At 45.4% G+C, this 24,273-nt stretch overlaps 1 protein-coding gene across 1 annotated transcript; it reads right to left on the bottom strand.

Moving 5' to 3' along the window:
* Window positions 1-7,736: 7,736 nt before the first annotated feature.
* CHST7 (carbohydrate sulfotransferase 7) lies at window positions 7,737-14,992 on the bottom strand. The gene has a single exon (XM_071418244.1). The coding sequence runs from the start codon at window positions 14,422-14,424 to the stop codon at window positions 13,021-13,023; it is 1,404 nt and encodes a 467-aa protein (XP_071274345.1). The 5' UTR covers window positions 14,425-14,992; the 3' UTR covers window positions 7,737-13,020.
* Window positions 14,993-24,273: the final 9,281 nt, after the last annotated feature.

Raw genomic sequence — 24,273 nt, forward strand, 5'->3', positions numbered from 1 at the left:
ATGCTCTCTTAGTCACTGTAGGAAGATGAATGTATGAGGATTAATAACTGACCATTTATTCTCTATTCTGTTTCTTATCCTTTCACCAGTTTTCTCAATGGAGAGAAGCAACTAGCACTGTCATCTACAGATTTGTAGGGCTGGATCTGTAGAAGGGAATCACAGGAAAGTGAAACATGTGGGAGATATGCAGTTAATTCTGGAACCCAAGGTTGATTGTAAAATGGGGTGTTGCACTTAGTGAAAAGCATTTCCAGTGCGTGTGCCTAAAAGCACAACAGCCTATAAAATAGCTGCTTGTCTGTCAGAAAGAGCTTGGAATCACCCTGGTTAGTGTTCAGAAGACAGCAGGAGTGATTAAAAAGGCAATGCTGAGAGCTGAAGCCAACTCACAACCCATCTGTTGCACTGTAAATCCAGTGCAGGAGCTGCTGGCCCGTGCTGTCCAGAGCAGCCATGTGTGGGTGGCTCTGCCAGTCCTCTGAGGATGTGAGGTGGAGCTTGGGCAGACATACCAGGGTCTGCTTTGTCCTGCATTATCCCATCAAATACAGACAGGAATTTTTCAGTATGCTAACATCAGCTGAATATTTGAACTGGATCAAACAAAGGGGGAGTGGAAATAATGAAAAGAGATGGTGATCAGAATTTAACTCTGCTTGAAGAGTTACAGACATTCTGCACACTGACTTTCCTTCCCCAGCCATTCTGTATTTTCTTAAACATACTTAATAAAGGATATTTGTCAATCTAACATTGCTTCTGTTCCAAGACTAGGGCACCTCTGCCACAACTGAATTCAATAATCTCAAATAAACTGAATTTTGTTAATTCAGGTATCTATTATTTCTCCTAAACAAGAGTGAGCTCACAAAGTAAAAACTATTCCTGCTAAACTAATCCACAGTCCAAGACAAAGTGATTTCTGAGAAGCACTTAAAGTAAAATAAGCCAGGTGTGTTTTGCAGTTAGGAGCTGTTTTCTTTTCCTTTTAAGAAGAATTTTAAGAAGAATAAAAAGTGACAGCTTACATTTAATTTTTGTGTAGGGTAACACTTCAAAATGTGACTATTTCTATATACACTATGTGTCCTGAGACATTTGATCAATGAAACAAAATTATCAAATCCATCTCTATTAAAAATCTTAAACAAAACCACGACAGCTCTCTTGTTATGGGACAAGAAATCAAATTTAAATATTAAATGATTACATACAATCTGAAAAAGGGAATTATAACCTGAGGTACATGTACAGGTATCTTGAAAGTACCTTTTGTTCGAGAAAGGATGAGTAATTAAACACATGCCACAGTTACAGAGAGAAACTTGGTTTATGGCATGAAATTTTCTATAATAATTGCAGTAGAGAATGCACCAGTATTTTGCCAGCCTCGTCTGCTCAGCAGTGCTTTTAGGTTTTACACTGCAATGAAGAGAAAGTGCTTCTCCATGGTTTGCTATGCCCCACTTCTCTCTCTCCATTGGTCCTCCTGTGCAGAAAATTCTTTCTGTGCTATTACAGCAGTGAGTTTGTCTTGTGTGGTAGGTTTTGAAAGAGCAAACAAGTTGCACTCAGTAGAAAGCAGAGCTTTGCTGGTGCCCTCAATGGTGTGGGAGGTAGCCAGCTCCCAGACACTGGACCAGATGCTGTGGGGTTGGATGTGGCTGTGGAGCTCCAGCCACCTGCTCCCACCCAGCTCCCTGGTACTCAGACCTTGACAGACCAAGAGCCAGCTGGGTTAACTCAAGAGTGGGATTTGAACTGTGTGCATCCATGGCCAGTGATGTGGTTTAACCCCAGCCAGCAACTGAGGCCCCAAAGCCACCTGCTCACTCATCCCCAGTGGGATGGGGGAGGGAATCACAAGGACAAAAGGGAGAAAACCTGTGGATTGAGATAAAGACAGTTTAATAGGGAAAGCAAAAGCTGCGCACACAAGCAAAGCAGAACAAGGAATTCATTCACTATTTTCCATGGGCAGGCAGTGTTCAGCCATCTTCAGGACAGCAGGGGCCAGCTCACACAACAGTAACTTGGGAAGACAAACAGCATCACCCCAAACATCTCCTGTTTCCTTCCTCTGCCCCCAGCTTTACATGCCAAGCATGAGGCCACATCACCTGGGACAACTCTGTGGCCAGCTGGGGTCAGCTGTCCTGGCTGGGTCACCTCCCAACTCCTTGTTCACCCCCAGTCTCCTCACTGGTGGGTGAGAGCAGAAAAGGCCTTGACTCTGCAAGCACTGCACAGCAATAAGGAAAATATGCCTGTGTTATTGACACTGTCTGCAGCACAAATCCAAAACACAGCCCCACACTAGCTGCTCTGAAAAAACTTAACCTCCCCAGCCAAAACCAGCTCAGTTGGGCTTTTCAGCCAACAGCAGGAATTTGGGGTTAGACCCCAGAGAGGCAGTGGTGTTAAGCTTCAGGCAGTGAAAGAGAGGGGACCCAAGGTGCATAGTGCACTTTCATCTAATGGATCATGGGAGAAAGTCTCTTCAAGCACAAGAAACATCCATGCTGGTAGAATCCTACTGGAAAACTAAACAGGGCAAGATGTGATTTACCCTGGACACTGGTATTTAGAAAGGGAGGAGAAGGGAATGCCAACAAATTTCCACAGATTTTCCTTTACTAGGAAAGAATTAACTGTTACAACACTATGGTCAAATGTAAACAGAACCACCCTCAGGTTACTAGAAGCTAACCATAGCTGCATACTTCAGTACAGATGCTATATCTGCATGGGGCAGGGCAGCAGTAACTTAAACAAAAAAAAAATCCAAAAAGCTTCTAAAAAGGAAGGTGGTCCATACTGGGCCTTTAGCCAACAAAAATATGCAAAGACGGATGTGCAATTTGTCTTGTAGAATTTCACACTTTATTTGGAGAATAACACTATGCTTGTATGAAAGAACTTGGTTACAAAAATCAACCTGATTTTACCTTTTAGCAGTTATTGCAAAACTTGACTGTCAAGTAAGGATGTAAAGGATTTCAAAGGATGCAAACTTCACTCTGTATTAATTGTACTTATGATATTACAGGTATTCAAATTACTGCTTACAGTTAGATATGTCTAATACTCCAGTTGGTTTAGATTAAGGAGTAACTATCACCTTCCCTGGGTGCTTTTTACCTTCACTAGTTTAAAACTCCTCAATATTGGAATGAACTTTTGCTGGGTAGAGCAGTGATGAAGCCCTGCAGGCATTCAGAAATAAGTCCCAGGAATTATTCTGTAGGGCCCTAGACTATTTGTGCATTCCCCAGATCAAAGCATCGTTAGAAGATGAAAAATTTTACTAATTAAATGTCTAGCTCAAAATTATTCTAGCTATTCTGTAACAGATCACAAGAGACTTCTCTCCCACTTATCCCTGGACCTTTTCTTTCATGCACTAGTAAAGAATTTTAAAGTAATGTTTATTAAAGGCACAGCCTAACTCTTCTGAAGGACAGGAGTTTTGCTATGAGGACTGGGGCATCACTCACCTGCTCAGTAGCCACTAGAGGAGTTTTACTCTCTGTGTGCTGAGGAGTGCTCCAAGGTCAGCCCTCAGGAGCTCAGTGTCTCAGAACTGGAATTCCTCCTGGCAGGAATCTGTGAAGCTGTAAGCTCAGGCATGACCAGACACACTTTGACAGCTCCAAGCAACCTGAAACTCAGTTTAGAAATAAGCCAAGTTTATGCAGTCTTAAAATTGCTGACTAGCTGTTTCCTTCAGGGGTAGCATTACCAATTTACAAGCAACATGTTAACCTCTGGTAGAGAGCTAAAAGCAGCAGGAGGGCCACTTTCCAGGGCAGAACTATCAAGGCAGCTACACATAGCTTATACTGCTTGTCAAGATTTTAACTCCCTTCCTAGCAAGGAACAAAATTTTAGAAATATCAGCTAGTTATTTATTATTATTATTACCATCCAATCTAAATGCAACTGCTTTGATTATAAGTTATTGGAATAGTCAAATAGCAAATATTTTAATAAGAATTTACAGAGAAGAACATATGGTTTCCAATGTACAATTTAAGGATGCAAAATGAAATTCATGCTAAAGCAACTCCTCATTTGCTGCAGCAGCTTGAGGCTGGGTCCTGGTTTGTAGCAGTTTTCACACTTCAGACATTAAAAATATTGTGAAAAGACAAAACTGATTTTCAGGTAAGCAACAGCACCTCTTTCCATGCAAGAAATTGATTTTATACAAATGATTTAAATATTTATCTGGTTATCTGATTTGGGGGCATGAAGGCAAAACTGGGACTTGAGTATGGAAGCTGATCAATATGCAAGGACGAACAAACCTTGCAAAAGTGCTTTATTGAAACAAAAACTGTTAAATGGAGACCTGAATTGGAAATGAATAAACTTGAAAGCTGAGTATTTGGGGAAGGGGGAGGGTTGTTGTTATTGTGTAAAAAAAATAACTCTATAGTTATGTGCTTGTGACAAGAAAAAGCACAGAGCAATGGTAGCAGGCTGTTTTCTGCATCCAGTAAGAGAAGTACCAGGCTTAAACCGAATCAAGAGCAATTCAAACAGATTATTGAGAGCAGTTTTTAACAGCAGACGTACAGACATTATGGAGTAAATTAATACTAGATGAAATCTTTGTCCTTAATTATTTTAAAACCAGCTTGAAACAGGTGACAAATGTTCTACCATCTCATATCTAAGTCCATTTGAGAAAGAGTTAAGTATCACTCAATGTTCTTAAACCAGTTTTATAAAAAAAGGGGAAAAAAAATAAGAGCGGAGGTGAACACTCACACCAATTCAGTCAAGTTACCCCTGCTCAAGCAGGGTGAAATGACTGTGAAAAGCTGAGGAAAGGTTTTCAAATCTTCCATCAGAGAGGCCTCTTCTGTACTTGGATTGATCTCCCACAGCTCTTTCCCATTATTTTAACAAGTGCTGCACTTCAGATCCTAGCCAGAGCCCACCTGAAACTAGTTTCATGCCTGTGCATAAATAAACAAGGGACTAATCATTTTACAGCTGCATGGCAAAGCATTAAAGGCTGCTCAGTCACAGAGAGGGCAGTGCTAGGGCTGGGTGGTCCCACATCCTGCACTTGCTGGCACAGCTGGGATTTCTACCCATGGCAAATGAACACCCGTGCAGCCTTTGCTTACACAAACACACTCCACCTTTCCCTTCAGCTCCTCTCATCTCAAGGAAAAAAAGGGGCAAAAGCTACTGGGTTAATGGTGTGGGCTTTGTGCTCCTCTTGATTTATTGCACAACTCCAATATATTTTATTCAAATACTGGCAGAGGCACAATTGCCAGATTTCCTCATAGGAAATGTTATGAGACACTAACTTATTGCAGAGTACTCCAGAACAAACTGAAGTCTGGAGTTAACAACATTTCTATGAAAGTCAGCATTCCCTCCTTTTCACAGAGCACAAACAAAATGTACAAAGCATCTTTAAACTATGGCTCTGGTCTTTTTGTACATTAAAGCTGATTTTTCAGAAGACTTCAGCACTCTGTACAGTATTTCCTATGGGTCACAGGGCTTCTGGACCATCAGCTAGTCATAACATAGTAATCTACCGAATCGGTTCCTATTTCTAAATTACAGGAATTGTCTTTTAAAATGAGTTGTCTCTTTCATCCCTTCCTGCTGTGCTGTTCCTATGGTTAAAAAAAACCCACCTTCTTCCAACTTCCAGGCTGAAATGATTCAGTGCTGATGTGTAAAAATCTGTTCTTATGCCAGTATTGTTCAGAGCTTGATTACCTCTCTTCCACACTGCTGTTCGTGTTGCTGTGCACTGCTGTCCTCTTTCAACCTTGACTTTGAGACTAAATAAATCACACAGCTTGGTCCTCTTCAAGAAGTTATTTCACCTGACATTTCTCTGTACCTATTAAAAATATAACTTCACACCCTTGGGGCTCGGGTGCCTATGACAAAGAACATGTTAATGCCACCATACATTCGCCCTTTTCACGACTAGCTCACTCTGGGGTTCAGAGTCATCCCCTGAGCCACCAGTGCCCCCTGGCCAGGCACACCTGAACCCTGACTGCTGCTACAGCACTTCTGCAAAGCCAGATCCAGCATATCAAATGTGGCACTCAGCTTCTGCTTGATTTGGACTTGGCCTCTTCAGAAAATCTAACTTGTCTAACATCTCACAGACACTGTGGCACCAGGGACTGAGTCCAGCTCCTCTGAGGGCTTTTACATACCTCAGCCTTGAGATACTGCCTCCATCCTTTTTACCTCCTTCAGTCTCCCAGCAGATTCCTGCACACTTTCTAACCTCTGGCACAGACCAGGTGCCAGGTGCTCATGGTGCCAGTCGTGCTGCACAATCCATTCCTGCCCCAGGTGTGCCCAACCTTGAGTGCTGATCAAGTGCTGCACTGGAGGAAAAACAACCACTTGTGATCCATAGCTGAGAAGGAGCACGAAAGGAGAGGCAGCAGACACTGAGTCTGACTCCTTCAGTGCTTGACTGTGCAGCACAGACATTGAACGCCTCTGTAACACGGTGCATAGACAAGAGGTTTCCTGGAATTTTTTTAAAAGCTTACACTGAAAACAATAGATGTCAGTGATATGCATATGAGTCACTGCCAGAACTGGGACTTTTAAATCCAGTGTACAAACATCTGTCACTTGAACCAAGGACACGGACAAGGACCTCCCTCAGACTCCTCTGTTCTGGTGGCTGGTGGTTATGCCCATTGCAGAAGGGACTGCAAAGACACTCCCAAATGGAGCTCAGACAAAGGCAGCTGAGCCCAACAGACTGAGCCCAACAGTAGCAGAAGGTGGGCAAAGACTTTATTTTTACAAATTTGAGCTTTAAAACTTTGGTTTTTCAGGAGAGCACTTCTTCCCATGCATCCCACCCCAATGCTGCTAGGAGAGCGGGGGGGCAGTTAATAAATTCCTTATACAGAGAGAAAGAGGGGAGTCTGGTTTGCAGGAGAAATGTGCTTATGTGGGCTGGGAAAGGTACAGGGGAGGGCAAGTCACCACTGCCCTGTGGACCAGCTCTCCACCCAGGGGCTGTTCCACTGCCAGCTGTCTGCAGAACCATTTCAGCTGAAACAAGGCAAGAGCTGCTGTTGAAGAGTAACCAGTTCCCCCTGCAATTTGGACTCAGACTCACTCTGCTCTCCATCTTCCCCCTCTTCCTGCCCTGAGCTGTCTTCCTCTATCTCCTCCAAACAATACAATTGGGGCAATTCCCAGTTCTTGGTCCCTACTTCTGCTAGCTTGCTCCCTCCATGCTCCTTCCTTTCCTCACACACTCCTTGCCAACTTTTCCAATTAAAGCAGTCACAACTTCCTGCCTCTCCTCATCAAATCCCAGTCCTTCATTCATCTCACACCCAAGTCCTTTGCCCAACAAATTCCACTATCCTCAACCAAAAGTGAATTCCTTTCCCCATTCCCTCATGTTAACCCCATCTGTCATCAATGTCTCTTCCCTCTCACCTTAATAACTTCCCATTATTAAGCACTGGAAAGCTGAACACTGGATTTGGGGGTCTTTGGGTGTTTTTGGGGGGGGTCTTCCTTAGGAACAACTACAACTGGGAAAGTGGAGATAGGGAAGAAGGCATCAGTGGGAACCAGGAATAGCAGAATCCTCCCTGCTAAGCCCAATGATGCAGCCCCTGCCATGATTACATGGTTTTGATTCCCTCTGTACCACACTGAGTTTTCTATGGGAAAGAAAGAGCTTTGCACATGCTCACTGGAGAGAAGATCAATGCAGATTTTATTTGGTATAAAATAAAGATACACACACATACCAAAACCACTTTTACTGAGCACGTGCTATCCGTTTTATACAAACATTAATATATTTGGCCAAATCAGAATAGAAAGCAGAGGTAAAAATAAAAATGCAGGGGACATCCTCTACAAAAAGGTAATTTCCCCTACCCAAACTGGAGTTCCTGTCCCAAAACACTGAAGTGACAAATGATTTCAAAGAAATATCTTTGAGAATATTTGGACACAGGCAAAAGACCACCACATCCTAAGTTAAAAAGAATATGCAACTGCTTTGACTGAAATTCCAAAAGACTTAAACCTTATGCCCATGACAAAAAGCTTCAGTCTATATACAGTTGAAGTTTGGCAAAGTTGGACCTTCAGAAACAGGGCAACAAGTTTTGAAGCTCCAGGGAAGGACTGGATTCCCACTTAACAGCAACAAGAAATGGCACTGCAGGTGCCCCAGGTTAGCAGCAGAGCTGAACATCTCAGTGCTGGAAGCAAGAATTTCACAGTACTCAATACCCAGACTTCGAGTGCTACAACACTCATCAGCTTGCAGCCTGTTGTTCAGAGCTGAGACTGCCAGATCTATGTCTCACCAACAAACAACAGGCCCCTCAATCACTGAAACCCACTGCCTCAATGTGTTTGCATCCAGCTTTCATCTCTTTGAAACACAGCCAAGGGGACAGTCTGGACCTGGCCCCTCATTCACACACGCACACACACACACACACACACACTGCCAGAGGGGTATTGAAAACTGCTAATGCAAGGCTTGACAAATCCTATTTCTCCCATGTCATCCTCCATGGTGGTAGGAGTCACATTAGGTTAAATAGGAAAGACAAAGCATCTCAGGTAGTCCCAGTGCTGCAGGGGTTGCATGGTGACTCTGAAAAACGACAGGCACCATCAGAGAGTCTCAGTGACAGCTCTCTGTGCTGAAGAAAGGAACAGAACATGCTGTCGGGCTTGTTGGCTCTCGGGGTTTAATTCAGTGGTTTAATTGCGTTACCATAACAAACCCAAAACTCTGCAGCGTTTTTATCATTGAGCTTTACTGGAAGTGGTGATACTGAGAACTTAATGCAGAAACTCAGGACTTTTCTTGATGCCCAGACTGATGGGGGAGGATGGGGCTAAAATGACTCATGCAATACTGAAGTTGTTAAATAAGTAACTCCACAACCATTCCAACACTTTTGTTAGATACTGCAACTGATACTGAACTATTTCTATTGTACCTGCAGTATGCAAGTACGTACTGTGGATATCTACAAGGACTCCATATCCTAAGGAGTAGAAATAAGGCAGGGCCCAAGTATTTCTTGGCCCTGGACTTTCATAATTTCCCACAAGCAATCATGGCATGGAAGTATCCCAGCCTTTTATGAATAATTACAGTACTCAAGTTTCTACCTCCCTTAACTTGGACGTGTGACAATCAGAAGTTAAGTAAAAACAGACAACAGAGTTGTCTTGTGAGCATTTGTCAGTTCTGCACCCATTTCCCACTACGACTTTTTAATAAATTAGTTGTTAATTCATTGTATGTAATGTAGCACAAGTAGGTCATTTTCACCAATCTCAGTCTGAAATACTAAAACTTTATAGCTGAGTCCTGCACTGTGATTCTAAGCCTTCCAAGTTCAGGTTGGATATAAAAATGTGTTTACTGTTCTCTTGCTTATCATGCTATGCTCTGCTCTAAATGAGCAGTTCAATTTTCTACATCATCCAGTAGAACTCTGACTTCACCTCAAACTGCCCAAGCCATAAATGTCCAGCTGCTCTAAAAATGCAGTCTAACTATGTGTGTCCTGCTTTCAGCAAGTTCTGGTTGGTTCCAAAGATCTCTGCCACTGAAACTCCATGCTGGTTGTCCTAATCAGGCCTGTTTCTGCTTTTTCAAATAAATACCAACATTGACATTTGAGAGTACTTTGCTTTTTCTTCAAGGCCTGAGTTTCAAGACCAAGTACATGTTGTAAACACCCTGAATGATGCTGTCCAATGCCATCAAAACACCATGAAGAGAAAAATGGGATGCATTTGTTGGTGAGCCTTAGTTGTCCTCCTTGGGCAGAGGAATTTTAGAAAACCTTCCAGTGACTGAAGCACACGTGTCACACCACCAGGCACCAAGCAACTGTCATCCACACACTGTTCTAAGATGTCTCTCTGGCCTGCTTGCTCCTTTCTCAGCTTTAGATACTCCCTATGGACTTTTTAGATGAGCTTTCTGATGAATTCAGGTCCACTGAATACAAACCAAAAATTGCACTTGCTGTATTTTGTACACTTTGCCCAATGGAGCCTTTTTCACATTATACAAAAATTTAAAAATTAAAATAATAACTCATAAAGAGCAACCAGGCTAATGAACAACTTGTGCTGACAGATATAATTATTGATACAGAAAATGCATCTATCACAGAATATCCTGAGTTGGAAGACACCCACAAGGATCAGCAAAGTCCCATTCCAGGCCCTGCAAAGGACAGCCCCAACAGTCACATAATGTGCCTGGAGCATTGTCCAAAAATTTACCGAGCTCTGTCAGGTTTGGTGCTGTAACTACTGCCCTGGGGAGCCTGTTCCAGTGCCCAACCACCCCCTGAGTGAGGATCATTTTCCTAATACCCAACTAAACCTCCCCGGATACACTTTCATGCCATTCCCTGGGTTCTGTCTCTGGTCACCAGAGAGAAGAGATCAGTGCCTGCCCCTCCACTCCCCCTCATGAGGAAGCTGTGACTGCAATGAGGTCTCCCCTCAGTCTCCTCCAGGCTGAACAGACCAAGTCGCCTCAGATATTCCTCATACGGCTTCTCCTCAAGGCTCTTCACCACCTCTGCAGCTTAAACAGGGAAACAGTTTCAGAAAATACCAAATAATTTCCTCCCAGCTATAAGAATCAAGTTAAGCTAGATGATAACACTTCTTTGCTCATCATGATGAACCATTTTAAGGGAAATTAAGTGTGAATTTTGAAAGACTTAGGAAAGATATCTACAACCTGAAAGAGCATGATGAGATTCTCTGTCAAAGTGAGGAGAATGCTTAACTGTTGCATCACACAATTCTGTGACTGCAGCTTGGTAAGAACAAATAAAGAGGATATACTGGATTTTAATCTCCCATCCAATTTAAGAAAATAAGTACCATATCATCTTTTGGTATGCACAAAAATCTTAATTTCTTTCCAAACCTGTCACTACAAGCCAGGCTGGGTATAGTCCCAGAAAAGCCGTCCAAAATAGGTTACCTGACACGGGTTATCAAGGCATTGTACAGGTACTAGCTATACAAATACCATTATTAAATGCCACTGGAACACTCAGAGAAATTTTGGTGTCACAGGCACAGTGAGAGTGCAGAAACATTCCTTAGATAATACACAAGTTTTTCCAGCACAAAACTAAGACCCTGTAATTCTTATTTCAAGCAGAAGCCCAAGGTTGCAAAACTGAATGAAGTATGCTACAGAGAAATGGATAAATTTGTTCAAAAATATTATCATGACTACATTTTCCTGTCAGATAATGAAAGAAACCTGCTTCTTATGCCAACATACTCTCAGATGGGAAGATCAAGGGGAAAAAGAGCCAAAATAAATGAAGGTTCATCCTAACTTAGTGACATGCTGTACAGCATAACACTCAGAGCACAAAAATGTACAGTGCAATTCAAACACCTCCTCTATGATAACATAACATCTTTGAACTGCCTTTATTTTCAGCACTTTATCTAAATACTGCTTTCTTCCTGATCCTGGATTATCCTCAATTTGAAACTCATATTCTGGGTTTGTAGTTGAGGACTGCATGTAAACATCCCTGCAATCCTGTACACTCTCATGGAGCCATTTAAAGACTACCAGACTGTAACAGATTCAAAAGCAGTCTCTATGAAGTTATGAAACTACATCCCTAAATTACAACTGAACCTTCTATCCCCACATCAAGAAATTAATAAACAAAGGTACTTGCAGATACACGCCCACTTCTCACACAAGTTGCAGGATATCTGCAGGAACATGTCATTTTAAAATCCAAAATAAAATTTCAGGGTTTTTTTTTTTTTGTTATTTGTTTGTTTGCTTTTTTAATGTAAGATACTATTAGGGAACTTCATGATTAATTGGTCTTAGCCTCTTAGGAAACATTTGTTTTTGTCCAGGAGTTGCCAGCTGAGAGGATGTTATTGTTTGGAAGGGATGTGATCAGGAGGACCCTGTGCACGGCACAATGTGTCAGCCCGGAAGCAAGGGAAGAAAAGTGATTCTCTCATCTGAGAGAGAAAACAAAACAGAAATGTCAAGCATTTGCCTTCCAGTTTCATTCACCCCTACACGTGTTCCAAAGAAACATGTCAGTCACCTGTATTTCACACAAGTATCACCAAACTATATCAATGTATGTATATTTTAAAAAATCCTACTTTCAAAACAATTACAGATTTCTTTAGAAAAGCAAAGATTCCTGCCACAGACATCTTCAAAACACATAAGCAGGTGAATGCTTACCCTCCCTGCACTGCTTACCCTGCTGCTCAGAACGAGGGACAGAGCTGACCACGGTTCCCCTTCCCTCAGGCCCCTGCCTACAGCACCAGCAATGAGCAGGGGCAGAGCCCATCCCTGCAGAGCAGGTTTGGGGCAGGAGAGCTGAGTCCTACCCTGCAGCAGGCACCTTCCTCCCGGCTGTCCAGGCCCCTGCTAACCCCTGCAGCGACTTCACAGAAGCCTTTTCTGTTTCCGTAGCATTAGGACAGAGGTCAGTGTGATCCAGAAGGGCAATGCTCCCACAGGAGCACCTTCCAGGCCCTCTAGTTCCTTGCTGAGAGTCTTCACCTGGGGGATTTTTAAATTTTCATGCAGTTTGTTTGTAGTATACCTGTTCTTTGTACACGATCACAATTTCAAGTTAAAGGCTCCAAGAGTGATGCCGTACTCGGAGGACACCCCTTACCAAAGCCTTTTCATAAATATAACATCCCCCCGCCCTCTCCAGAAGGGAAACAGCCACAGTGAAGCCACAGCGGCACGGGGGGCCTGCACCCTGCAGCGCTGCCCGTACCCGAGGCGAGGCAGGTGTCCCTCAGCCGGGGCTGCCCTCAAGGAGCTCCCCGCCCGCCGAGCGGGCGCCTACCATGCCAGCGGTGACCCCCGCGCTCAGCTTTGCCCGACGGCGCCCGTCCGTCCGTCCGTCCGTCCGCCCTTGGGCCCGTCCGGGACGTGGGGCTCGGGCGCTACCGGGCGTCGCCGGCGCTGAGGGGGTAGGCGAGGATGCTCATGGCCTCTCCGCACGCCGCCTCCACCTGCCGCACCTGCTGGCGGCTGAGGCGCTCCCGCCAGGCGTGCACGGCCTCCCGCGCGTCGCGGGCGGAGATGAGGAAGGGCCGGTCGGAGGAGTAGGCGGCGCCGCGGGTCATGTTGACCACGAAGTCCTCCAGGGCCGGCGGCACGGTCAGCCCGGCAAAGCGCAGCAGGCGGCGCAGCTCGGCGCGTGGCTCCCGCACCAGGTCCTCGTAGCGGAGCTGCGTGTAGCGGCGGCGGAGCCAGTCCGGGGCGCGCCGGGCCAGCAGGAGATCGCGGAGCCAGGACTGGCAGATCACCTCCAGCGCGCCGCCGAGGAAGAACTCGGCGCGGTGCTGCGGCTGCGGCGGCCGCCCTCCGCCCAGCAGCCCGGGCGGCAGCAGGAGATGCTGCTGCTGGTGGCGGGCCGGGCCCCGCGGCTCGGCGCGGTGGCGGCTGCGCAGCACCTGGACGCTCTCCCGCAGCAGCGCCTGCCGCGCCTTCAGGCGGGAGTTGTGGACGGCGCGGGGGTCGCGGAAGAGCTGCACCACCCGCAGGTTGAGGCCGGGCTCCCGCAGCAGCGGCAGCAGCGCGCCCAGCTCCAGCAGCCGCACGTCCTTGATGACCACCACGGGGTACTTGCGGCACTCGGCCTCCAGCTCCCGCAGCGCCCGCGGCGGACACGTCTCCTCGCAGGTGGCGCCGTCGACGAGGCCGATCTCCCCGCGGGGCCGCGGGGCGGCGGGGCAGAGCGGCGGCGAGCAGATCACCTTGTTGGTCCGCCAGCCGAAGATGCTGGCCGTAGTGAGGTTGTCGGCGGCGGGCGGGGCGGGGGCCAGCGGGTCGCGGGGGCCGGACGGGGCGGTGTAGAGGCGCAGGACGGAGAAGTCGCATCGGAAGAGGGCGCGCAGCATGTCGCGGAGGGCTCCCTGCAGGCTCAGCGCGTCCCCCGGGTAGAGCGCCTGCCAAAGGTGCCACATGGGCTCGTACAGGTAGAAGACGTCGGGGTGCTGGTTGAAGAGCTCCCCGAGGAAAGAGGAGCCCGTTCGCCAGGTAGCGTGCAGGTAGATGTGCCGCTTCCCCGCCGTCCCCGCGCTGCCGTTACCCGCCGCCCCGGCCGTGCCCGCCTCATCCTCCTCCTCTTCCTCGTCCAGCGGCGGCCGCTGCTCCCAGCCCCACTCACTCAGCGCCTCCTCCAGGCTCGGGCAGCGCCGCAGCAGCGGCTCCTCGTCCGTTCGCCCGCGCCTGGCCCCGTAGTCCAGCGCGTAGGGCACCAACAGGAGCAGCAGCAGCGTGTACAGCACCAGCACCGCGGCGAAACGGCGATGTTCGCCTCGCCACCATCGCCGGCCCTTCATCGCTGGGGCCGGCTCGGACCCCTGCTCCGCCGACCCTCTGTTTGCCGGAGGGCGGCTCTTTGCGGAGAAGCAAAGTTAGCGGCGGCGGCGGGGATGTGGGCGGCGGGCGGTGCTCCCCGCCGGGGAGCACGCCCACGGGCACGCCGGCCCGGCTCCGGGCCGCTGGCCGCGCTCTCCGCCGCCTCCTCCCTCTCGTCCTGCTCCTCCTCGCAGCGCGACGCGGAAGCTCCCGCACCTGCCCCCGCTGCCGCCTGAGGAGCCACTGCCACCGGCGGGGCGCGGGCTGCTGTCGCTGCTGCTCCCGGTGCCGCTGCGCCGGGCTCCGGGCCGCCCCTCGGCCGGCCTCCCTCCCTCCCCCGGGCAGGGCCGGAGGGGCGGGCTCGGCACGGCGGGACTCACCCCCGCCCGGGAAGGGGCGCACCGAAAAGGAGGTGTGCCAGCCAGGACAGGTACCGAGCAGCCGAGGGTGTCCCGAGGAGGAGTGGCTGCTCCTGGTATCCACCAGAGCTCCGGAGAAAGAACGCGCAAGACGCTACAGTAAGGAGAAGAGGTGCAAATGTATTTTTAGGGTAGACGACAGCTATTAAAATCTGCAGTGAGTTTCAGAAATGCTGCAGTTCTGCGCTGTAGGGAGCTGCGGGGTTTCTCAGCCATACTTTTGTCTACGTGTGTGTGCTGATGGGATGCGGACATCTCGTTCATGACTCATTGCTCCAGTTTTTACACCTATAAGTTCCATAGCTGTCTGAGCAGGTCACCCTTTTCGGCTGGAAGGACGAAATGAGACCCCACAGAGGGACAGTCAACCTATTGTGGATGTCTTCCTGATAGCCCTCTTTATTAACTACAGTAGGAGCATAAAGTTACCAGTTCCAACCTAGACTTCTAGTTTTTTAGACATCTAAGATTATTTGAAATCTCCTGGGAAATGGAAAGTCAACAAGATGGTGACTTCAGGTGTTTAAATTAAAAGATATAGTCTCAGAATCTCCAGCCCAGCCCCTGCCTGACCTTGGAAGATGTGGACATAAGGAGATGGACCATGATCCCATGTTCCTGGTCCAAGCATCCAGCTGTCAGGAAAGTTAGGTCCCTGTCCTGCTGATGGTGTAGTGGGAGCTCCTGACAGTCCTGACCACTAGGCAATAGGTGGCATCCTCCGTAAAACACTACTAATACTTAAGTATGGTTTGCAGGGCGAAATTCAGAGAGGATAACACGGTTCTTGCCCTTTGACTCCCAGAAGAGTCTTTGTGGTATATAAGCACCTGTGATTAGACACATGACACCACATGCAACAGAGAACAGAAACTACCATTAGTTTCATGGGTTCTAAAAATGCTCTATCCATACAGATATACAAATACACAGCCTGAAGATGCTGGGCACAGTATGAATGTCCAGTTATTAAATAATAATCTAATTTCGAATTTGTCAGGCAAAGCACAAGGACAAGAAATCAAGGTGAGAGAGAAAAAGCATGCTTCTCTTCTGTCCAGGTGGTAAGCCAGTTGTCTGCTAATGCTTTACTTACCCCATGTTAATAAGTGTTAAAGACTGGGCTTCCTGCCCTTTATAGCGTGCTGAGTGAGTAGATGGTGCCAAACAAGATTTGTGAGCTCCTTAGCAGAAGAATGTCGAAATTATAGCATTGGAAAGGAAATTCTGCCTCACCATACATTTCACTGCTTATGTCTTTAAACACCAAGATACACCAGTATCCCACTATTAGCAGTGTGAGTTTCACCTCTGACTCAATAATACCAGGATTTCATCCAGACTCTCAAACAACTAAAGGAGGACGACAGAATAAAAACACACTTGCCAAAATCAGGTTACAGTCTTGTCAAAAAAATCTCTTCCCCATCCAAAACCCATTTATATTTAGTATTTTGAGAATCTTCAGTGTAGCTGACTTGTGGCATCATGCAAAATAGTAATTTAGATAGATTTACCAAGATGGGATCCTGAGAAGTGCCAATGAGAATGGATGACTTACAAATAGGATTTCCCCTTTGTAAGACAAAATACTGGGTTGACAGTAGCATCAGCACCAGTGATGGTCAATAAGCCATGCCGCAGGACATGTTACTTTAAACTAATGTTGTATGGGTTTCTGTGACACATACTTAGGCCTAAGAACTAAAATCAAGGTCTTAAACCTGCCTAACAGAAGTGAAGCTGTCTTGTAAAGAATCAAACATCTCACAGAGTAAGACAACCCATCACAAAAATGTGAAACCATAGAAATAAAACTATGTACGTCTTACAATGACTTTTTTTCAGAGAGTGGAGCTACAAACTTCTGTGGCAATTGTTCTAGAAAAAATGAAAGATGCAAATAGCTTTATCACAAGTTACATACTTCAGTAAAGATAAAACCACAGTTGTTAAAAGATTATCAGATCAAAAAAGAATGACAGTAGATGTTTTGTTCTGCACCTTCACAACGGTTCCTCTACTGCAAGAGGATTAGGCTGTAAGTGTTTACGTCAGTTGTTTTGGGTTACAGCTGTTTTTGGCACAGGGAGATTCCAGCAAAGCCAGTATTTATTTTGTCACCCAGTAGGTGTCTGAGCTGGACTTATAATCGTTGAGCTCCCGCCTTCCTGAAGAAAGTGCCTACTTCTCAAGAAGTACCTAATTTGAGCATTGGGGAGTGGACTGCTGCTTTGCATAGAGTGGGAAGAGATCAGCTTTCTCTTTTCTCAATTTTCAGTTCCAGACTGCATTGTCTCTTCAGCACAATAAGAGAGATGATTTTTCACTATTTAGGCTTTTTCTATAAACCATGAAGATACCATTTAAATATACAAATGATCTGCATCTCCTTCTAAGATCAGGAGAGTTCTGCACCCAAGGAAGACAGCCAGGTTCTTCTTCTGATCTGTGAAGTAGTCTGCCCATTTGACATCTAGCTCCTGCCATTTTTTGGTGATAATTATATGCTTAATATTATTTTGTAAAGAGTGGGGGAAAGAATATAGGCATAACATGTTCTGCATACTTTAGTATTGCAGTATTTCCTTTCTAGTTTCCAAGCTTGTCACTGTAAGTACTGGCTGTTTTTAATATAACATAACATTGGCTTCCTGTGTATTATCTCTCTAACTTAATTTTTGCTCTTCTGTCTCCCACGGTGCTTCTACTGTCAAGAGAGACAGTAAATGCTGGAATGCAGCATTTCAGCCTCAATAATTTTTATCTTCTCAGCAGAGGCTTCAAAATAGAAATAGTTGTCTCTATATCTTGCAATCTTTCAGCTCTCCCATGCTCTTGTCATTTTCACAGAGTACTTTGTGAGTAAAAATAGCTTGATTTGCTGATAAAATTAAACATGCTTTGCACACGGAGCACCGCCCTCAAACATCCTGACTGTTAATGAGCTCTCTGCTTGCACATGTTGTCACTCACAGGCTTCAGCCAAGAGGAAGTCCGTGGTTAGTAGCAGCTTAAAAACCTTCCTAGCCAACTAGCTAGGACAAATGTCCTTATTTTGGAAGTTCCTTTGTCATCAGATGTTCCAACATGTGCAATACCACATGTTTCGCATATGGCACCAGACCTAGTAGTTCACATTTTAGAAAGGGCATGTTGAGAATAATGGGAAGGACAAGCTGGTCCAGGCGAGATGGCTGGTGCAGAAGGGACTTTTTGCAATATAGTTTTCCCCAAAAGTGGAACAGAGATTGAGGACCTGAAAAAGGTCAAAAATGACACGGAAATTCTGAGAGACTCAATGGAAATTTAGAGGATCTGAAGAAAGTGGAAAGTAAGAGAAAAGCAGAGTAGACTTCTAATCTGGGGCTGGTAAGTTGGGTGGAAGTGGTTTCAGACACAAAGCCACATTCAGAAGGTAGCAATTAAGCTTTCTGCATGTACACCTGATGTCACTCTTGAGCATCTGCAAGGAAGACAAGGAAATGATGCAGGAAAGTGAAGCATTCTTAACTACCTTGGTCTTGTGTACCAATCATTACACTGGCACAAGTCCAGATCTCTGAGTTTCTCTGTGGGCTGATTTGAGAGGAGCCAGGTGTACAGTTACTGGTCACAGCCAGCACAGCTTCGTGAGAGGAAAGTCCTGCTTATCAAACCTGGTTTCCTTTTATGACAAGGTAACCCACCCAGGTGATCAAGGGTTTGGATTTCAGTAAAGCTTTCAATACTGTCTCTCACAGTATCCTTCTGGACAAAATGTCCAGCACACAGTTGGATAAACACATGGGTGAGCAACAGGCTCACAGGTCAGGCATAAAGGATTACAGTGAACAGACATCAGACTGGTGACCTGTCACTTGTGGGGCTGTGCAGGGCTCTACCATAGGTCTTGTGCTCTTACACATCTTCATAAAGGGCTTGGATGCAGGACTGGAAGGGACACTAAGCAGATTTGCAGACAACACAAAACTGGAAGGAGCTATTACCTCCCTCAAAAGCTGGGAGGCCCTGCAGAGAGACTTGACAAATCAGAGGGCTGGGCAATCACCAACAGTATGAAGTTCAACAAGACAAAGTCCTAGATCTGCACCTGGGATGGGGCAGAATGTATGGACAGATTGGGGAATGGGTAAAGCAGAACCATGGAAAGGGACGTGGGGGTCCTGATCAAGTTGAACATGAGTCACCAGTGTGCCCTGGCAGCCAGGAGGGCCAACCATGCCCTGGGGTGCATCAGGCACAGCATCACAGCTGGGCAGGGGAGGGGATTGTCCTAACTCTGCTCTGCACTGGGGCAGCCTCACCTTGAATATTGCGTGCAGTTTTGGGTGCTGCAATATAAGGAAAATATAAAACTAGGAGTGTCCAAAGGAGGGCAATGAAGATGGTGAAGGACCTTGAGGGGACACTGTATGAGAAGTGGCTGAGGGCATTTGGTCTGTTCATCCTAGAGAAGAGGAGACTGAGAAGAGACCTCATGACAGTCTACAACTTCCTCATGAGGCGAAGGGGGGGGCAGGCACTGATCTCCACTCTGTGGTGAACAGTGACAGGACCCAAGGGAACAGCCCAAAGTGCCAGGGGAGGTTTAGTTTAGATACTAGAAAAAGGTTCTTCACCCAGAGGATGTTTGGGCACTGGAACGGGCTCCCCAGGGCAGTGGTCACAGCACCAAACCTGACAGAGTTCAAGAAGCATTTGGACAACACTCAGGCACATGATGGGACTCTTGGGGATGGTTCTGTGCAGGGCCAGGAGCTGGACTTTGATGATCCTTGAAGGTCCCTTCCAGCTCAGCCTATTCTGTGATTCTGTACAGCTTCAGGCTTTGGTTAATACAATCACACAGCCACCATGCATCCCCTACCACCCAATGGCTCTGCAAAAGAGCAGGGGCAGCAGAAAGGCATGAGACTCCTGTACCCCTCAGACTGAGGGAAGAGGACAGTGGAATTGGGGGACCAACAGCAAGTTGGAATGAGAAGGGAGGGGATGCATTGCTCCCTCCTCTCCCAGATTTCTCCAGTTATTTCTAAGAACTGGTGAAGTTGTAAAGTTAAGCCCACTGCTGCTCTCTGCTTCCTGACATAAGGGCTGGGTACAGGGAGTGAGCTGAGAAAAGATTCAGATTAAGCCAAATTCAGCACTGCAGCCTGTGTTTGGGCTAAGGGATGCTTGGTAGCCCAGTGCAGCATCGCTGAACCAGCTGCAGCAGCCTGATGTGCACCTAGCTAGGGGAGCCCTTCTATGCCCAAGAGAAGCAGAGACATTTTATTTCTGCAGTTGATTTATTTAAAAATTAAAATATAACAAATATACTACGCTGTAATTGTCAGAGTAGAGATTGTTGGTGGCTTTCCAAGAATGTGAAATCTGAGTATTGAAATGGCCAAAAACAAACAAACAAACAAAAAAAAAAAAAAACCAAAAAAAAGAAGGAAGCAGGAAGGTTTGGGGTTTTTAAATTTAAAACATGGTTATGTCATCAGTGATCTTGTGAGCTCCTCTAACTTCCTCTAAGAAAGACGCTAATGCCATCATTGAAGATGATAGAAAATGCTACTAGGAAATGTAATAAGAAAATGCAGGAGGTGGAAGGCAGAGCAAAGTAAGCTTATGTATTTGTTGAGGTTCAAGAGGAAGCTCAGAAGGAAGTCTGTTAGTATTTATAACAGTGTAAATTCAGATAAATCAGCAACAATGAAAGAAAACATCTATTCTATAATCCAACTCAATGCTAATGTAACTTGAGTTCTCCTAAATTCTGCCAAGGATGACTCTAATGTGAAGACTTTAAACCTCTCCCCTGCAGAGTGGGCTCTGTTGTCCCATTAGCAGAAAGGCAGTTCTCTCACAGCCCAGAAACACTTACACCACTCCAATAGCCAGCACCTCCCTCCCACTGCCTGGCCATTAACAGTAGCTGCCACAGTAAAATTATTCCTGTGGTAATGCGTGTCTGGGGTCTCACAGCTTTGAGTACTAGAACGACCTCTATACTTAAATGTGTGGGAAATAATAGTTTTTAATGGCAGAAACTGTGAATCTTTTTCTGCTTTCTCTCATTGTCACAGGCTTACTATTACTGAATTGGAGATGCTGATTAACAGCAAGCTTTTGACACTCAACAAGTTAAGCCATTGTGTTGGCATAATTAGGGAACTAATTCTTTCACAGTTCACTCAAGAGAAGAAAAGAACTAGAAAATTTAAGAGCTATTTTTAAAGGGGGGTTTTCCCCCCCAAAGTAACCCCTCTGACAGCTATTGTAACAAAATACTTGCAATTCTCCTGCACTTCCTAAGGCAACACTTTCATGCACAGAATACAGTTTTTGGACTGAGCATCTATCTGCCTTTTTATTCACTTCAGTCATATGTGCAAATCTGTACTGACATATGCAAATGAAAAAGCTGAGTGCTCAATCACTGCACCTAATTTATAAATATGTCCCATCAAGTTTTCTAAAGATAATTTTGCAAATTCAGAATTTCTGAATAATTTCTGCAAATTATTCCTAAGAGATATTACTGTGACTATATGGAAGAAAGACAAATGCCAGAATGTATAATTCACTCGAAAATTAATCTTGTATATGCTTGTGCCAGATTATTTAACTTTCATGAGGAAAATGTTAGTAGGCAAAAAGATATTGATTCTGAGAAATTCCTGGGTTCCTGGAACCTCTGGGAACCAATTTAACTCCCTGCCTGTCATTACTGGTTATTAATGAGGAAGGCTTCTCTGGGCTTGTTATGCTGTTAATTGGGTGTGTCCAAGTGGAATGGTAGTCAGCAGTCCACAATTTATTTTTTCAGCTGTCTAATGAGTGCAGCAGATTTGAAAATTGGTGTTGGTCTCTTGCTTTGGGCCTTCACTACAAGCTTTACAAAATTTGTCCAAAGCAATCATAGCACTACTAGGCACCTGCAGCACATCATTTATTTAGTGAGACATCCCTATGTCTATATGCTGTAAACAGTGGATGAAAACCATTTTGGTTTTCCTGTAAACTTCTGTAAACAAAGAATTTGTACACTGCTTTCTATAAAGAGATGTTTTCTCTGGGCAGTTTTTGGTATGCAAATGTTGATTGTCAGGCTTTGTTACTTTAGCTACATAGACAATTTAATGCAGTTTCAGGTTTTATATGACTGTGAAAATTGTCTCACGAAATTTACTAAAGCTTTAGCAGAGAAATAATCTGCTTTTCAGTAGTTTCACTCTAATTACACCTAGTAGAAAAAGGAAGAATAAACACACAAGCCTAGCTCATTAAACAAGTGGGTGAACAGGAAAAAAACACCAGAGTAAAAGGTCATTACAGGATATAGAGGTTGATTTTCTCAGGAGAGATAACTGTTGTTGGAGCTGAACAACAACAAAAAAAAGTTACACGCAATTGCTGAGCTGCTGCAAAAATTTATTTCAACCATGCAGCTCAAAGAGAAAATATTCAAATACATCCTGAAAACTTCAAGCTGATCTCAGCACAATTTGTGCAATACTCCTCAGGTTCTTAGAAGAATTGGGCTGACTATGGAAATGTTCTGGGAAAACCCGATCCTCTGTCCAGGCAGATTTCACACATTATTTATTAGCTGCTGGACTTTGCTGTATGCAGAAGAGCTTGTAGGCATTGCAGGTGGTCAAACCAGGCTGCTCCAGCTTCCTGGCCATGAGGAATGGCCAAGGCTGGAGCATTTATTTGAACTCCCTATACCTCTGCTCTGCTTAAAGGAAAATTTATTCTAGGTTCTTTTGCTGTATTTCTTGGTGGTGGTGGCTGATTTTTCCTTTGTCCTTCCTTCACTGTCTTCAGTCCTCTTACCTATAGGTTTTTTTATGTTTATCCTATTGCTAGATGGTCCTGTCACTCAGCCTCCAAGGAAAAGTATTAATCCATTTGAAGCTGAAGCAGCTGCCCAGGCAGGAGCTACAGAGGACTGTTCATGTTTTTTTGGTACTGTGGTGAAATGCCCCTTCTTTACATCTTGTTTTGAGAAATAGTCATACTTTGTGGTTTTACTGGGTGGAGATTTTTATTAGTGATTTCTCCTCCAACCTACCATTGGGAAATACCCCTTGAAAACACTGCAAGACTACTAGCAAAGCAGGAAGAAAGTTTTACTAAATTTTCTAATATTTTAAGTATTTGAAAATTGCTGTCACAGCTGCCTCCATCTGAGTTCTGAGGAAGGTAAGTTACCTCAAGCAAGGTAACTCTAATGGGGACCTTACCTGACTGATGGGTCCAGGCTGGGCTGAAATGGGATCCTTGACTAAGGGAGGGTGGGGGAACCCCATAGGATATGGCAGGGACAGGGGGTGCCCTCAGGGGCTCAGCATTTTGTAACTGACACTTTTCTGCACCTTTGGCTTTCATTTCTGCTGAGAGTCACTTTGCTGACACCCACCTTCATCTGAGCTGAGCTGCTGCTGAAAGGGATCAGGCTTTCCCACTTGTATTCAGTCAGAGTTGCTAAAACACATACTAGTGAGTTATTGTCTGTATATCCCCTTGCAAACATAACACAAACATGGCAGGGTCTGTCTTCTGTGAGCCTCCTTGATGCACACACAGCTGTTTTGCAAAGGGAGTGGGATGTCCTCTTGAGTATGGGGACTGAGGAAAAAAAACTTCACCATGAAGAGTCATGCCTGCTTCCAGACTTAGCCAAAGTAGGGAGCTAAACAGTTGCTTTACATTTTAGTTATTTTGGGGTTTTATCTACTTGGTCTTGGTGATAAGCTTCCAAACAGGTTTCACCCAAGGTCATGGTCTATGGAATGACCAGAAATAAAGGCATTTCTTAGCAGTGGCATGACCTCATCTCTTGAGTGACTCAGCCACTGCAGACTTTCATCTGCAGAGCACTGAGGACCTTCCTTGAGGCTCTGGTTTAAGTCATCTCCTGAGGCACACCTCCTAAAAGCACAGACTTGGTCAGGAATACCTGGCCCTCATCCAGCTCTCCTGGACCCTGGCATCAGTGACTTACTGATAGTTACTAAGGATATCAGTCAATTTAGCCATGCCTGGTCCTTAGAGAAACTCTTCAATGTCAGTTCCTTCATTCTTGATCCATTTTGTTTCTTGCTCTGATAAAACTGGGTGGCTTTTTTTTTCTTTTCAGTATGAACTGCCTTTATTCAAGAGTATCTTGGGCTTTGATGTACTACATCTTCACTGTACCATCAAAAGGTTTTTGTAGTGAAGTCTAAATCATCACTTTTCACAGTCGTTTGGCTTTACTGACTTGAAGGGTTCAGATGAAGCCTAGGGATTTCTCAGTGCCATCCCTCTTCCTCTGGGGAATACTGACAGTTATTCTGCAAGCAAGCCAAATAGATCTGTTTGCTTAAATGTTTTGTCTGGGATTTAAGATGCTCTGTGTCTATTTACTTT

The sequence above is a fragment of the Agelaius tricolor genome, unplaced genomic scaffold (assembly GCF_023055355.1).
Source record: "Agelaius tricolor isolate 1412-34295 unplaced genomic scaffold, bAgeTri1.0.p SCAF_79, whole genome shotgun sequence".
Taxonomy (NCBI): Eukaryota; Metazoa; Chordata; class Aves; order Passeriformes; family Icteridae; genus Agelaius; species Agelaius tricolor.